The sequence below is a fragment of the Abramis brama genome (genome assembly GCF_963993115.1).
Source record: "Abramis brama genome assembly, chromosome: 1".
NCBI lineage: Eukaryota > Metazoa > Chordata > Actinopteri > Cypriniformes > Leuciscidae > Abramis > Abramis brama.
The window spans coordinates 39,179,586-39,195,898 of record NC_139963.1 but is presented as its reverse complement, the minus strand read 5'-3'; the positions used below and the strand labels follow the sequence as shown (position 1 = coordinate 39,195,898).

At 39.2% G+C, this 16,313-nt stretch overlaps 1 protein-coding gene across 4 annotated transcripts in view; it reads right to left on the bottom strand.

Annotated features, from left to right (window-relative positions):
* The window catches only part of LOC311082620 (vascular cell adhesion protein 1-like), a 113,185-nt gene that overhangs the window by 13,826 nt on the left and 83,046 nt on the right, over positions 1-16,313 (bottom strand). Inside the window, exons 1-6 of one of the 4 annotated variants that reach the window (XM_084113562.1) lie at positions 9,437-9,548; positions 6,020-6,283; positions 5,588-5,917; positions 4,766-5,008; positions 732-992; positions 298-627 (exon numbers count right to left, since the gene is read on the bottom strand). In XM_084113562.1, coding sequence (XP_083969688.1) covers positions 298-627; positions 732-992; positions 4,766-5,008; positions 5,588-5,917; positions 6,020-6,176 — 1,321 coding nt within the window. In that variant the 5' untranslated portion in view covers positions 6,177-6,283; positions 9,437-9,548. Of the gene's footprint in view, positions 1-297; positions 628-731; positions 993-1,442; positions 1,598-4,765; positions 5,009-5,587; positions 5,918-6,019; positions 6,284-6,741; positions 6,941-9,436; positions 9,549-16,313 lie in introns of those variants that run through there. The other 3 variants (XM_084113560.1, XM_084113561.1, XM_084113563.1) reach the window with 3 other exon arrangements.

The following is a 16,313-nucleotide window of genomic DNA, read 5'->3' as shown; positions in this document are numbered from 1 at the left end:
CACATGACCAGCGTCAGTTTTGTCGCTTCACTGCCATTAACAAATCCTCTCCTGTGGCCTCATGGGATAGTAAAGTGTCTATCGTATGCACACTTTTTGTCTACTCTTTAGTGAGTACTGTGAATTCAGACATATACTTCTTGGGTCATATACTGTTTTCGCCAGCTATATTGTAGGTAAGTGTGCGATTTCGGATACAGCCACAGTGTCACATGGTAAGTGCTACAACCAAAAGTCTGATTTGGACAATAGATGTTCTTAAAAGATTAATAATAGAAACTGACAGATCTTACTTACAATATACAGCAATGTTGAGATGTTCTGATGGGGCTGTTGGAGGAGGTTGAGGTCCTTCTTCTCCCAGTTCCAGCTTTGCTTCACACCAGTACTGAGCTCCATCATCAGCTCTGTCTGGACGGATCAGGAGTTTAGATGTTTTACTGACTGGAGTCTTGATGGTGTCAGTGAAGATGGTTTGATCCACCAGAGTCTGTCCTTTGTACCAGTTGACAGTGAGATTCTGAACAGGAGCCACATTGAGAACGTCACACTGGAGCTCATACTGGTTTCCCTCCATCATTGGTCCGTTGTGATTCACAGTGCTGATGGACACACTGTCTGGAGTCTCTGTGGAGGAAGATTTACACACTGATATCTGCAGTCATGAATGTACATAAATTAGACATTTCTGAGAAAGAAAAGATAAAAATATCAATAACAGAGAAACTCACTGTAAATAGTCACTGGGAGATTCACTTCACACTGTGTCTTATGGTTCATGTAGCAGACTGGCTCTATGCCCCATTCTCTCAGTTCTGGCACTCTCCATGTGATCAGACTGTCTCTGGTCAAGGGCACTGCTCCCTCACTGGCTTCCCATCCCATTCCTTTATGCTGGACAGAAGTGCTGCAGTCGGCTGAGACAGAACCGCCGTACTTCACAACAACTCTCTGTGGGTTGAGCTGAAGAGGACATTCATCAGCATGTGAACCTGTTAAACACATTGAGAAGGATGTGATTTAAAACTGGTGAAGATTCAGCACAGAATAGCATCACTAAAGTATTGGATTACAAGCAGACACAGAAATAACTTTCTAAGAGTCATTAAGACCTGCAAACTGAACACTGGTCCATGATACGCCTCTAGAGTTTTGTATTTTATAGAGTTGGGACCATGACATCTTAATAGCTAGTGAAAAATGTAATAGGTTTCTGTAAAAGCCCATCTATTGTCATATGCAACAAAAAGCTTTACTAATACAGAACGACAACTTTTGGCAGGGTTAGTCCAAACTCAAACATGTCAACTGAACATAAATTAATTTAACACTCCCTATTCTGGTCTTAAGACCGAGACAAAGTCATGATCATTTAAAACATATTTAATCTCATTCCAGACGCATCGGAAGAATAAAAGACAGAATTTAGTCAACATACAAACCTGTGAAACTCAAAACCTGCGAAACTGCCAAGAGATAAAAAAGTCCAAAGAAATGTTGAAGCATATTGAAAAACAATTGATCAGAAAATACTGTAAATAAGACCCAACTTTATCACTGTAACTCAGAGTGTAAGCCTGTGACTGAAGACCTCAAGCATGGCAATACTGATAATAAAGAAGAACTAACCCCACCCAAAAAATATTTTTAGTAAGTTAATGGATGACTGCAAGACAGAAGCAGAAATGAAACTAAATGAATACTTGAAAATAACTTGAATAATGTCGTTTCCCCTAACCAGATAACTAGAACATCTGTAGATGAGACTGATGTTGTTTGGCACATGAATTCCTTCTTTGGTTCATAATTTGATGCTTTCAAAGAAATGTAACATTATACAAAAACAACCAAAAAATATATTTAAAGTTTCTCTAAAAACATTTTCCAAGGGGTCATTGGCCTAAAAAAGACAGCAATCTCAGACAGCAAATGCAGTGAGTTTGCTTCATTCTTCTCTGAGAAAATCAATAATATCAGAAAGGCGATCAGCATATCCTCATGTGGCACTGAGGTAAGACAGATCAGACCTCATCCTCAGAATGTCACCATGTCTGATTTCGAAGAAATTAATGGTAAAATTATGGAAGAAACAGTACAGCACCTTAAAACATCAACCTGCGCCCTTGACACTCCCCAACTCCTTTTTCAAAAGTGTGTTAAACTGTTTAGAAGCAGATCTCCTAGAGGTGGTAATATCCTCACTTCTCTCTGGGAGTTTTCCAAATTCCCTTAAAACTGCAGTTGTCAAGCCCCTCATGAAAAAGAACAATCTGGATAAGACCATATTAAACAACTATAGACCAATCTCAAATCTTTCTTTCATAGGCAAGATCATTAATCAGCAGAACCAGAAAATATGAACATATCACACCAGTCCTCAGGTCTTTACACTGGCTCCCAGTTACATTTAGGAATGATTTTAAAGTATTATTACTGGTATATAAATCATGCAATGGACTAGAACCTCAATACATTGCAGATATGCTCACTGAATATAAACCCAATATCACTCAGATCATTAGGATTACATAAACTAAAAATACCAAGGGTATTTCACTCTAAGCATGGTGAGTCCGCTTTTAGCTATTATGCCAGCCGCAGGAACCAGCTTCCAGAAGAGATCAGATGTGCTCCTACAATAGTTCAAATCCAGACTCAAAACACTTCTGTTTAGCTGTGCATTTACTGTTTCCACTGTGCGTCCAACTGATTACACTGTATTTTATCTCTGCATTCTCCTTTTGATAAACTAAACTCAAATGACACTGTTTTGTGAAGGGTATACTAGTGTCAGAACATATTAGATTGGGTTTGCATAAACCCTCATTGTTTTGCCTTTCAATTAAAAGATTTTGTTATGGGTGTGCTTGTTGTTCATTTGTCTCAAAGTATCATAAGATTTGTTTGTCAGCGGTGCATTTAGCTGTTCATTTGTGCAGTCAAAAATTTTAATCATCACCAAATCAGGCATACAATAAGACATCAAAAGATGTTTAAAATTATTTATTTAAAAAAAAAAAGAAAAGAAATAAAGCTCAATTCCAAAAGGATATATTAGTGCTTGCTCCACACTCTAGTTGAGGTGGGACGAATAATTGATAAAACAATACATTGCAATATGGTTTCTTGCAATACATTATCACTGATATCATGTCAGTACCCTTGCACAAATGCAGATTGCAGCTTTCTTTACTGTATCAAAAGAAGCATTTCGGTTCTTGAACAGCTAAGAGTCAGTTTAATAAACTCTATGTTCAGTTCATGTTAAACTCGTGCGAGAACGATTCAAAAGCATACAGAACTGTCTGTTCTCTAATGGCTCTCGCGGTACTTTGATGTCATACACCGACCGGTCTGTGCAGCGCTGCTTTAAGTCGAAAAAAAACAGAGATCAATTTGAAGTGGGCGTAACCTGAAGTCTTGCAGGCTGCAGACAGATTCTATTTGAGAATTTCAGGAACCGAATATATAGAGCTGGTAAGTCCCGCCCATCTGTAAAACCCCAAGTGGACCTCTAGGTTCAAAAATCGTCAATGCAAGTGAATGTGAGAAAATAATTATTTTCTGGTCCCGTTTGAATAGTGCCATGAATGTGAACTTATGTTGTCTGTGAATTTTTTATGACACTTGTGTGCTAAATGTGTCAGTGTAGAGACCGGGACTTATTTTTTGACCAGAAAAAGTAACTCCCGCTTTCCTTACATTGATGATGAGGCCAGTAACTAATGACACAAATAGCTGTTTGCAACACTATCTTTCTATGTTAGGGTGAATCACAGTAAAAGTTGAGTAATAGTGAAGACATGAAGGGTTAGGACAGTGTTATGTAATCATAGCCAGCGCCGATGGACGCAGGTTGGATAATCGCTGATCTCTGTTCCAGAAAACACCAGAACAAACACACCAACTCATGCGCTGCTCGCTCACTTCAGCACGTTTAAAAGTTAAAAAGCTGTTGCTAATCGTCTTAATATTATAATTTTATAAATTATAATTAAATTAAAATGATAAAGAACACAATAAAGTTAAGGCAAGACCCCCCATAATGGTACATAATGGTATACTGAAGCGTCCATTGTAGCACATAGTTACAGATAGCGGTTAATAAGGCTACAGCAACATTAGTTAATTGTTTTTGTGTCGCGACACGACAACTTGCTTCCCGAGCTTCAGATACAGACAATAAATGACGAGTTCAAGTCATGTCAGGATCATCGTATTGCCATTGAACGAACATGAATGCCACAACAAAGTGTAAATATGAGTGCATGGGAAGCTCAGGATTTTTTTTTAAACCCCTATTTTACGAGTTGGGGGAATATCAGTGAGAAACGTGTCAGAATACCATAGGTGTTTAGCTGTGACATTGTCAGACTTTTTTATTTACAGCATAATAAGCTAAATGCCTGCACAAAATATAATAGCATTGTAATATAACAATATAATAGTATGTAGGCCTAATGAAAAAGTTGACAGTGGCTTCATAAATTAATTATAAACATAAAAAAGCAAAACACACCTAAAGCACATTCTTTGTTCTTCATTTTCTGGAAGTAGAGTATAAAAACCTTGCTGTATTTTAACAACATCTTGCTCTGACGAAAGTGACCTGAACGCACCTTACTTCTAGTGGACCATCAGTAATGGCTAAGAGGCTTTATTTTTATATGAGTCTTTAAAAATACTTCTTTTTTTTTCTGCATAGTGCACCTTTAAACTGAGTCACTCACTTACAATGGAAAATGTTACAAAAATACACAATTACCTTGTTTGGACACTTTTACACGTCTGGTGGTGCTGCCAACTGAATTGCTCGCCATGCAGAGCAGATCCTCAGGTGTTGAATCTGTTATAGTAAGAGTTTCACTATAAACTATATCAGTTGTGCTGAGATTCCAGCTGATTGTTGGTTTTGGGTTTCCCTCGGCTTCACAAACTATCACCACTGGATATCCTCGAAACACAGGCACTATGGAGGGCAGTTTGGTCTCATTGATGATCGGTTTAACTGCAGGAAGGAGCAAAAAAACAGTTTTAGAGGTTTTGTATCTGCACTGCATCTTAAATTTCTTATGTTAATCCATATTGATTTTAATCTTGTAACAAAACCAACAAAATTTTGAAATTTAACAAGAAAGAGTTACACACTGGCTGTGTCTGAAATCGCATAGTCTCTTCATGAGTAGGTACTTATTTTGATTAAGTATTTACTTCATGGCTGCCAAAAAAGTATTTTCTATAGCATGAATGTAATCTGGATGAACTACATTTGCCATAATGTCATTATCACATGACCAGCGTCACTTTTGTCGCTTCACTGCCATTAACAAATCCTCTCCTGTGGCCTCATGGGATAGTAAAGTGTCTATCGTATGCACACTTTTTGTCTACTCTTTAGTGAGTACTGTGAATTCAGACATATACTTCTTGGGTCATATACTGTTTTCGCCAGCTATATTGTACTAGGGAAGTGTGCGATTTCGGATACAGCCACAGTGTCACATGGTAAGTGCTACAACCAAAAGTCTGATTTGGACAATAGATGTTCTTAAAAGATTAATAATAGAAACTGACAGATCTTACTTACAATATACAGCAATGTTGAGATGTTCTGATGGGGCTGTTGGAGGAGGTTGAGGTCCTTCTTCTCCCAGTTCCAGCTTTGCTTCACACCAGTACTGAGCTCCATCATCAGCTCTGTCTGGACGGATCAGGAGTTTAGATGTTTTACTGACTGGAGTCTCGATGGTGTCAGTGAAGATGGTTTGATCCACCAGAGTCTGTCCTTTGTACCAGTTGACAGTGAGATTCTGAACAGGAGCCACATTGAGAACGTCACACTGGAGCTCATACTGGTTTCCCTCCATCATTGGTCCGGTGTGATTCACAGTGCTGATGGACACACTGTCTGGAGTCTCTGTGGAGGAAGATTTACACACACTGATATCTGCAGTCATGAATGTACAGTAGATATTTCTGAGAAAGAAAAGATAAAAATAACAATAACAGAGAAACTCACTGTAAATAGTCACTGGGAGATTCACTTCACACTGTGTCTTATCATAGTTTATTATGCAGGATGGTTCTATGCCCCATTCTCTCAGTTCTGGCACTCTCCATGTGGTCAGACTGTCTCTGGTCAAGGGCACTGCTCCCTCACTGGCTTCCCATCCCATTCCTCTATGCTGGACAGAAGTGCTGCAGTCGACTGAGACAGAACCGCCGTACTTCACAATAACTCTCTGTGGGTTGAGCTGAACAGGACATTCATCAGCATGAGAACCTGTTAAACACATTGAGAAGGATGTGATTTAAAACTGGTGAAGATTCAGCACAGAATAGCATCACTAAAGTATTGGATTACAAGCAGACACAGAAATAACTTTCTAAGAGTCATTAAAACCTGCAAACTGAACACTGGTCCATGATACGCCTCTAGAGTTTTGTATTTTATAGAGTTGGGACCATGACATCTTAATAGCTAGTGAAAAATGTAATAGGTTTCTGTAAAAGCCCATCTACTGTCATATGCAACAAAAAAGCTTTACTAATACAGTAGCAAGGCAATATTTGCCAGGGTTAGTCCAAACTCAAACATGTTAACTGAACAGAAATGAATTTACCACTCCCAACTCTGTTAATTTAGCCTACAATAAAGTAAAAGCTAAACTTTAAAACATATTTAATCTCATTCCAGACGCATCGGAAGAATAAAAGACAGAAATAAGTCAACATACAAACCTGTGAAACTCAAAAGCTGTGAAACTGCCAAGAGATAAAAAAGTCCAAAGAAATATTGTAACATATTGAAAAACAATTGATCAGAAAATACTGTAAATAAGACCCAACTTTATCACTGTAACTCAGAGTGCAAGTCTGTGACTGAATAGCTGTAGCTCGAGCAACGCAATAGTGAAACAAAAAAAAAATAACTAACCCCACCCATAAACAATTTTGAGAGGAAATTTCACTGGGTTGACCTCACGAACATTACGTATTAATGGATGACTGCAAAACATACTCAGAAACAAAATGAAATCTAGAAATAACCTGAATCCTTGCAATGATAGTATTACCCTAACCAGACAACCAGAAAATACATAGATGAGACTGACGTTGGATGTTGGAGTTATTTTGGTTCATAATTTGATGCTCTCACAAAAATTTAACATCATACAAAAAATAAAAAAAATAAAATAAAAATCTAAAGTTTCTCTGAAAAACATTTTCCAAGGGGTTCTTGGTCTAGAAAAAAAGCTTCTGTTTTATTGCACACAGCGCCCACCTGTGGTAATTGCAGGATAGAACAGACAAAACCCAGAAACATCTGACTGACATCAACTGTAAGTTTGTTCTACTTGCATTTATAAGTACATTTATTTATAATGTTCTGTAGGTTCCCTTTAATTATCCTCCACTCTCAGAAAACAAGGTACAAAAGCGGTCACGGTTCTTCATAAGGTACACCTATCTTTGAGTGCAAGTTAGTACCTAAACGTTACCTAAAGGTACTGTCCCAGTGACAACTTTTATACCATTTTTACCACAATTTAGCATTTTGTAACAAAAAACAATACGCTACATCTGCACGCTTGACTGAAGAACTATGGAGCCAGAATGACAAAATAATTTGAATCTGAATTGTGTACATTTTAATTATATATTCTGTTATATATTCGCAATTTTGACTAATATGTGTAGAGTTTTATAAGTTACATTGCATAAGTTACAGTTTAACTGATAGTAATCGGTCAAAATTCTTACTGTCAGTTAACGGCTAAGAGGTTAATTATGGTCATCCCCAACAAACCTACACAATAGCCATTTAATTTCCACAAACACAAACTTTGGGGGTCATTTGTAGGGGCGTGGTTTGTACTACTGTGGGATGCAGTCGGACACACTTGACTAGAAGGGTCTGTCTGCACCCAATATAAACCATGGACCAATAAAGTACGTCTCCCGTGAAGAAACAAGGATATCATTGACTGAAACAATCTTTTCAAGTACATTTATTTATTTATTATTTTGTATGTTTCTAAGGTTAACTTGTCTTGCTTTTGAATATTAAGAAGTATGGAATAACAGCTAGACCTATTAGTATAACAAACTAAAATATAGCTGCGAGCAGCGATTACGGGCCCAAGCCGGTGGCACCGCAACCCCGGTGCCTTTAGTTACCTAAAGGCACCGGGGTGGCGGTACCGCCGGCTTTGGCCCTCCATCGCTGCTCGCAGCTATATTTATATATATATATATATATATATATATATATATATATATACACACACATACATATATATATATATATATATATATATATATATATTATTGTTCAAAAGTTTGGGGTCAGTAAGATTTTTAATGTTTTTAGGAGAAGTCTCTTCTGCTCACCAAGGCTGCATTCATTGATTAAAAATACAAACAAAAACAGTAATATTGTGAAATATTATTCCAATTTAAAACAGCTGTTTTCAATTTTTAAATATTTTACATAGTAATTCATTTCTGTGATCAAAGTTGAGTTTTCAGCATCATTACTCCACTCTTCAGTGTCACATGATCCTTCAGAAATCATACTAATATGATGATTGATGCTCAATAAATATTCATTATTATTTTCAATGTTGAAAACAGTTGTGTACAGATTTTTTTTTTTTTCAAAATGCTTTGATGAATGTAAAGTTCAAAAGAACAGCATATATTTCAAATATATATATTTTTAACATTATAAATGTCTTTACTGTAACTGTTGATCAGTTTAACTCATCCTTCATAAATAAAAGTACTGATTTATTTTATTTATTTCCCCAAAAAATAAAATTTTAATTATTACTAACCCAAAACTTTTGAGCGGTAGTGTTTAACGTTACAAAAGCTTTAGATTTCAGATAAATGCTGTTCTTTTGAACTTTCTATTCATCAAAGACTGTACACAACTGTTTTCGACATTTAAAATAATAATGAATGTTTCTTGAGTATCAATCATCATATTAGAATAATTTCTGAAGGATCATGTGACAGTGACGACTGGAGTAATGATGCTGAAAACTCAGCTTTGATCACAGGAATAAATAACAGTTTAAAATATATTAAAATAGAAAGCAGCTGTTTTAAATTGGAATAATATTTTACAATATTACTGTTTTTGTTTGTATTTTTAATCAAATAAATGCAGCCTTGGTGAGCAGAAGAAACTTCTCTGTTATGTGCGCGCCACAGACTGCACGCACGTCCGCTTAGAGTTCCGCCTTTTGCCTTCCGTCAATATTACGTTATTAGAAAAATATTTTTTTAGAGAATCGATTTTTTGACATTTGTGAATCGATTCAGAATCGTCCACGTCCGCATCGCGATGCATCTAAGAATAAATTTTTTCTCCCACCCCTAGATTTCATACAACAGGTTAATAAACAGTTACAATTAAGTCACTTACATTTTAGATGCAATGTTGACTGTTTTTGTTCTGTTTCAGCAGCGAAAATAGTTAAACAAAGATCACGGCAGAACCATCACGCATCACGTGTTTTCTCATAACTGAACGATTCAGCATTTTTAACGAATCGGTTGACTCAAAGATTGAATGATCAATCCATAAACATCTGTCTTAATCATGATCGACTCATTCGAACGAATCGTTTGAACGAATGAATCAATGACTCGCTTATTAAGATGGATGCCTGGCGACACCTAATGGCGGTTTAGTGTTGTTTAAAAGCATCATTCTTTCCCACATGTGTGTGATTTGTGTGTGCAACATTATCATTATTTTTCTTACACTATTATATTAGCGATTTAAAAGCACCCACTCGTGTCACACGTCGATTAACCGGTGGGAAAATATCCTCAGACACATACCTAATACATGTATATTTAAATACAATATTGGCCTACCTGGTAAAAAGTTTTATATACTATTTTGATGTCCTTTTGGACACAAGAGGGCAGTATAGCCCTATGTTTGCTTTTTTGTTGAACCAAATAGCACTAAATAGCCTGTTTTAACTTTTTCATTCTTCTTGAATTGCAAAAACAGAATAAAATGGGTTTAGTTGTGATATTTGTATACTTTTATATAGAAATAAATGGTATATAATTACATTTTTAGAAGATTTTTAGTGTTTCCTTTTTGGACATTATTTAATCCCTCGCCATAGCAAAACCGTTTGAGATATTTATTATCCATTCACAATTTAGCATATTTAATGTAGTTTCATCATGTTGAAAAAGTTTGGTACGAATAAAATAAATAGTTTAAGAGGAGTGGCTAAAAATTCAGAGGCTGATTTTGCAAAAAAATCCACATTCAGACCAAAATATCTGACTTCCTGATGGCCAGAGCTATTGAATGTAAATTAGAAAGTTGTCCGGCTTGATGAGAACAATATACAAACTATTTTTTCTTTACTGTAGTTAAAACTAACCCCCCCACTTTTGTCAAAAGCATGTTGAAAGTGACACACTTCCTGCTGCCAGTTGGTGGCGCTATAACTTTGACTCACAATAGCTACATCCATCTGATCGGCCTCTTACCACGAACACACTGCTGAAGTTTCATCAAGATCAGTTAATGTATGCAGAAGTTATTCCACTTCCGTGTTTCTCTTTTCTCGCCATAAATTCGATTCCTCGCCACAGCCAAACCGTTCGAGATATCAAAAATCCGTCCGCAATTTAGCATCCTCAATGTCTTGACTACATCCACACCGAGTTTGAAGGGGGCACGGTGAATTTTCTAGGAGGAGTATTTCACATTCCACAGCAAGCGTTTTCCAAACAACCCATAATAGCCGACTTCCTGTTGGGCTGGCGTAAAACTTGACCGGGGTAAAGTTGTTCGGCCCGATGAGATCTATATGTGTACCGAGTTTCATATTAATTCATGCGAGCGTGTTTGATATATGGATCAAGTTTTAGAACCCCGTTCAAGGGGGCGCTGTTGAGCCCCCCAGCCACGCCCGGGTCCCAGCTTCAGCCCGGCCCTGATGGCCGTGGGTTCTGACCTGTGTGCAAAGTTTCAAGAGTTTTTGAGCACGTTAAGGACCCCAAAAGCCCCTGAAACCTTGATTAACAATATATAAGCAATAGTCAAATCCCCCCCTCCCCTCACACACACACAGACACAGAGAGTGAGAGAAAATTCTTCAGAAAATCCACATTCAAACCAAAATATCTCTCTTCCTGTTGGTCAGAGATGGTTCATGTAAATTAGAAAGTTGTCCGTCTTGATGAGAACAATACACATACCAAGTTTTGTTGCTGTTGATAAAACTAACACCCCCACTTATGACTAAAGGTGGCGCTACTGAGCCCCTCACCACGCCCGTTTCTGAAACTTTGCACATGTCTACTGGATAATAAATGTGATGTGTCTGTCGAGTTTCATGCAATTTCAAGTATGTTAAGAGTCTCAAAAGCATAAAAAAAGAATATTAAAGTTTGATGCGTTGCCACGGCAACAGTATCTAAGATATCAATAATCCTTTCACAGGTTTACATCTGCCGTGTGTCTACATTGTACACATAAAGTTTGAAGCAAATCTGGTAAAAATAAGACAGTGATTTCAAAGCATTTTAATAGTGATGTACTTCCTGCTGCCTGTTGGTGGCGCTATAACTTTGACTCACAATAGTCACATCTGTGCGATCGGCCTCTTACAACGAACACACTGCTGAAGTTTCATCAAGATCAGTTAATGTATGCAGAAGTTATAACACACTTCCTGTTTCATTTTTTCGCCATAAATTCGTTTCCTCGCCACGGCCAAATTGTTCGAGATATCAAAAATCCGTCCGCAATTTAGCATCCTCAATGTCTTGACTTCATGCACACCGAGTTTGGAAGCGAATCGATGAATTCCCTAGGAGGAGTACATTAAATTCCACAGCATGCGTTTCCAAACAACCCTAAATAGCCGACTTCCTGTTGGGCTGGCGTAAAACTTAGAGCACGAAAGTTGTTCGGCCCGATGAGATCTATATGTGTACCGAGTTTCATATTATTACATGCAAGCGTGTCTGATTTATGGACAAGTGTTCGGATCCCGTTCCAGGGGGCGCTGTCGAGCCCCCCTGCCACGCCCGGGTACCAGCTTCAGTCCGGCCCTGATGGCCGCGGGTTCTGACCTGTGTGCAAAATTTCAAGAGTTTTCGAGCATGTTAAGGGCCCCAAAAGTGGCCGAAAGGTTGACAAAATAATAATAATAATAATAATAATAATAATAAATATAGCTGCGAGCAGCGATTACGGGCCCAAGCCGGTGGCACCGCAACCCCGGTGCCTTTAGTTACCTAAAGGCACCGGGGTGGCGGTGCCCCCGGCTTTGGCCCTTCATCGCTGCTCGCAGCTATATTTATATATATATATATATATATATATATATATATATATATATATATATATATATATATATATATATATATCTTTAATGTATTTTTATCATGTTGAAAAAGTTTGGTGTGAATAAAATAAACCACTTAGGAGGAGTAGCTAAAGTCTGACATATCCAAAAAATCCACATTCAAACCAAAATATCTGACTTCCTGTTGCTCGGAGCTAATGACTGTAAATTAGAAAGTTGTCCGGCTTGATGAGAACAATATAGGTACTGATTTTTGTAACTGTGGGTAAAAGTAACCCCCCCACTTTTGTCAAAAACATTTTTAAAGTGACACACTTCCTGCTGCCAGTTGGTGGCGCTATAACTTTGACTCACAATAGTTACATCAATCTGATCAGCCTCTTACCACGAACACACTGCTGAAGTTTCATCAAGATCAGTTAATGTGTGCAGAAGTTATACCACTTCGTGTTTCTCTTTTCTCGCCATAAATTCGTGTCCTCGCCACGGCCAAACCGTTCGAGATATCAAAAATCCGTCCGCAATTTAGCATCCTCAATGTCTTGACTTCATGCTGACCGAGTTTGGAGGTGATTGGATGAATTCTCTAGGAGGAGTACATCAAATTCCACAGCATGCGTTTTTCAAACAACCCATAATAGCCGACTTCCTGTTGGGCGGAGCTAATAACTTAGAGTGCGGAAGTTGTTCGGCCTGATGAGATCTATATGTGTACCGAGTTTCATATTAATTCATGCAAGCGTGTTTGAAATATGGACCAAGTTTTCGGACCCCGTTCAAGGGGGCGCTGTCGAGCCCCCCTGCCACGCCCAGGTACCAGCTTCAGTCCGGCCCTGATGGCCGCAGGTTCTGACCTGTGTGAAAAGTTTCAAGAGTTTTTGAGCACGTTAAGGGCCCCAAAAGCCCCTGAAACCTTGAAAAACAAAGATTAAATGGAATAGACAAATCCCCCCCACCCCCTCCACACACACACACACACAGAGAGAGAGAGAAAATTCTCCAGAAAATCCACATTCAAACCAAAATATCTGACTTCCTGTTGGTCTGAGCTAATGACAATAAATTAGAAAGTTGTCCGGCCTGATGAGAACAATATACGTACCAAGTTTTGCGATTCTAGGAAAAACTAAGCCCCCATTTTTGGCTAAAGGTGGCGCTACTGAGCCATTCCACCACGCCCATTTCTGAAACTTTGCACATGTCTACTGGATAATAAATGTGATGTGTCTGTCGAGTTTCATGCAATTTCAAGTATGTTAAGAGTCTCAAAAGCTTAAAAAAAGAATATTAAAGTTTGAAGCATTGCCACGGCAACAGTATCTAAGATATCAATAATCCTTTCACAGGTCTACATCTGCCGTGTGTCTACATTATACACATAAAGTTTGAAGCAAATCGGGTAAAAATAAGAGAGTGATTTCAAAGCATTTTGAAAGTGACAAACTTCCTGCTGCCAGTTGGTGGCGCTATAACTTTGACTCACAATAGTCACATCCATGTGATCGGCCTCTTACAACGAACACACTGCTGAAGTTTCATCAAGATCAGTTAATGTATGCAGAAGTTATAACACACTTCCTGTTTCCATTATTCGCCATAAATTCGTTTCCTCGCCACGGCCAAACCGTTCGAGATATCAAAAATCCGTTCGCAATTTAGCATCCTCAATGTCTTGACTTCATGCTGACCGAGTTTGGAGGCGAATGGATGAATTTCCTAGAAGGAGTACATCAAAATCCACAGCATGCGTTTCCAAACAACCCATAATAGCCGACTTCCTGTTGGGCTGGCGTAGAAAGTAAAAGTACGAAAGTTGTTCCGCCCGATGAGATCTATATGTGTACTGAGTTTCATATTATTACATGCAAGCGTGTCTGATTCATGGACCAAGTTTTCGGACTTCGTTCAAGGGGGCGCTGTTGAGCCCCCCTGCCACGCCCGGGTACCAGCTTCAGCCCGGCCCTGATGGCCGCGGGTTCTGACCCGTGTGCAAAGTTTCAAGAGTTTTCGAGCATGTTAAGGGCCCCAAAAGTGCCCGAAAGGTTGACAAAAAAATAATAATAATAAATAATCCTACCGAAAACAATAGGGCCTTCGCCCTTTCAGGGCTTGGGCCCTAATAATAATCCTACCGAAAACAATAGGGCCTTCGCCCTTTCAGGGCTTGGGCCCTAATAATACAATCAAATACAGACCTACTTATAGCTAAAAACCCTCAACACTAAACCTCTTGTCACAGAGTCAGCCACACCGTCACAGCCCCAATCATCACTCAGTCACCAGAGTACTGACTCGCTGCACCTGCACTCCCTCATCAACACACCCTTTATACGTCCCGTTCACCTTTCACTCCTTGTCTGGTCTTGTTGCAGGAAACACTGCTTTATGTCAGACTCCTTACCTATCTACTCACCTGAGATCGTCTCGTCCTGTATCCAGTCCGTCATCCTGATCCAGATCGCCTGTCTTCGTGTTCACTCGTCACTTGCACAGAGATTCCACTTCAGTCATCGCCAGCTAAGTCACCATCATCTTTCTACAAGTCACCATCATCTGGTTCCCGTTGTTCCACCACCACTATGCTTTTAATAAACACTGTGTGCACCTAAACCTGTCTGTCTCCTCCTGTGTTTGTGACAGAAGACCAGACCATCATGCAAAGTCCTGTTGGAACCAAATGGAACCAGCTCCTGTTGGAGCGGGGAGAGTACACCGGATCAGTTTGCCGCACCTGTGCAGGCGGTTCAGCAAACTCTCCTCTCTGCACCACCAAGGGGGTAATCTTTCAGAAAAAACTGAAGCTTCCCCGGGGGCCGCCATTGATTAGCAGACCATCACCTGCTGTTAGCATTCCATTGACTCCCATTCATTTTGGCGTCATTTTGACAGTGAATAACTTTACATCTGAGGTGTTTAAAGACTCCATATGTCCATTATTTCTTTGGGGGACGTGGAGACAAAATGACAAAATAATTAATCAGAATACTTAGCAAAAGTTTCTCCTGCTCCTAGCTCATAGACACCTCCTACTCACACTCTCCGTCTCTGCAAGTTTCGGAAGGGAATGATTCAGATTTCTCTTGGCACAGCTACTAGAAGACAGACGGGTTGCTCACGTCACATCTACGTCGTCATGCTCAGTTTGAATCTGCGCAGTACGCTGGACCATCAGGAAGTGAGAGCTTCTAATTGATTTCACTTTTCTCCGTTGAATCCAATGGGGTCGCTGTCCATTTCTTTTACTGTCTATGTGCACCACCCGCTCCTTCGCCACCTGCCTCTGCCAGTCCCATGGCCCGACCAGCTACATACAACGGTGAGGCGGAGGATTGCAGCGGGTTCCTTCTACAATGTTCACTATTTTTTGAAATGCAACCACAGCTTTTCTCCACGAATGAGCGCATATCGCCTTCATGATTTCCCTGCTATCTGGACGCGCACTCCATTGGGCCCAATCCATCTGGCATGCCAACGGCCCGGTCACGACTTCATTGGCATCCTTCTTCAGTCACTTCAAGGAAGTTTTCGGTCAAACCGCATCAGAATTATCCGTCCATGATCAACTGTTCAACCTCCGCCATGGTAATACTTCTATAAATGCTTATGCTCTGCAGTTCCGCACGTTGGCGACATCTAGCGGCTGGAAAGAGATGGCCCTGTTGATAGCCTTTCGCAGGGTCTGAACCCGGAAGTGGGTCACTATGGAATTATTCTTGTGCCAATAATAATGAACGTAGCTTTTCAAGAAACTAATGAAAATATAAATTGAAACTAAATAAATTATCTCTGAAACTGAAAAAGTATAAATCGCAGGCAAATTTTTTTACTTCGTTTTTAATACACTGCATGTTTTGCTAACTATTTCTCATATTTCAATCGCTGATCTGAACTTACAAATGCGCTTCCAGAGTTTTCATTTCCGCTTCTGAAGTTTTCGTTTACTCTCCCTGA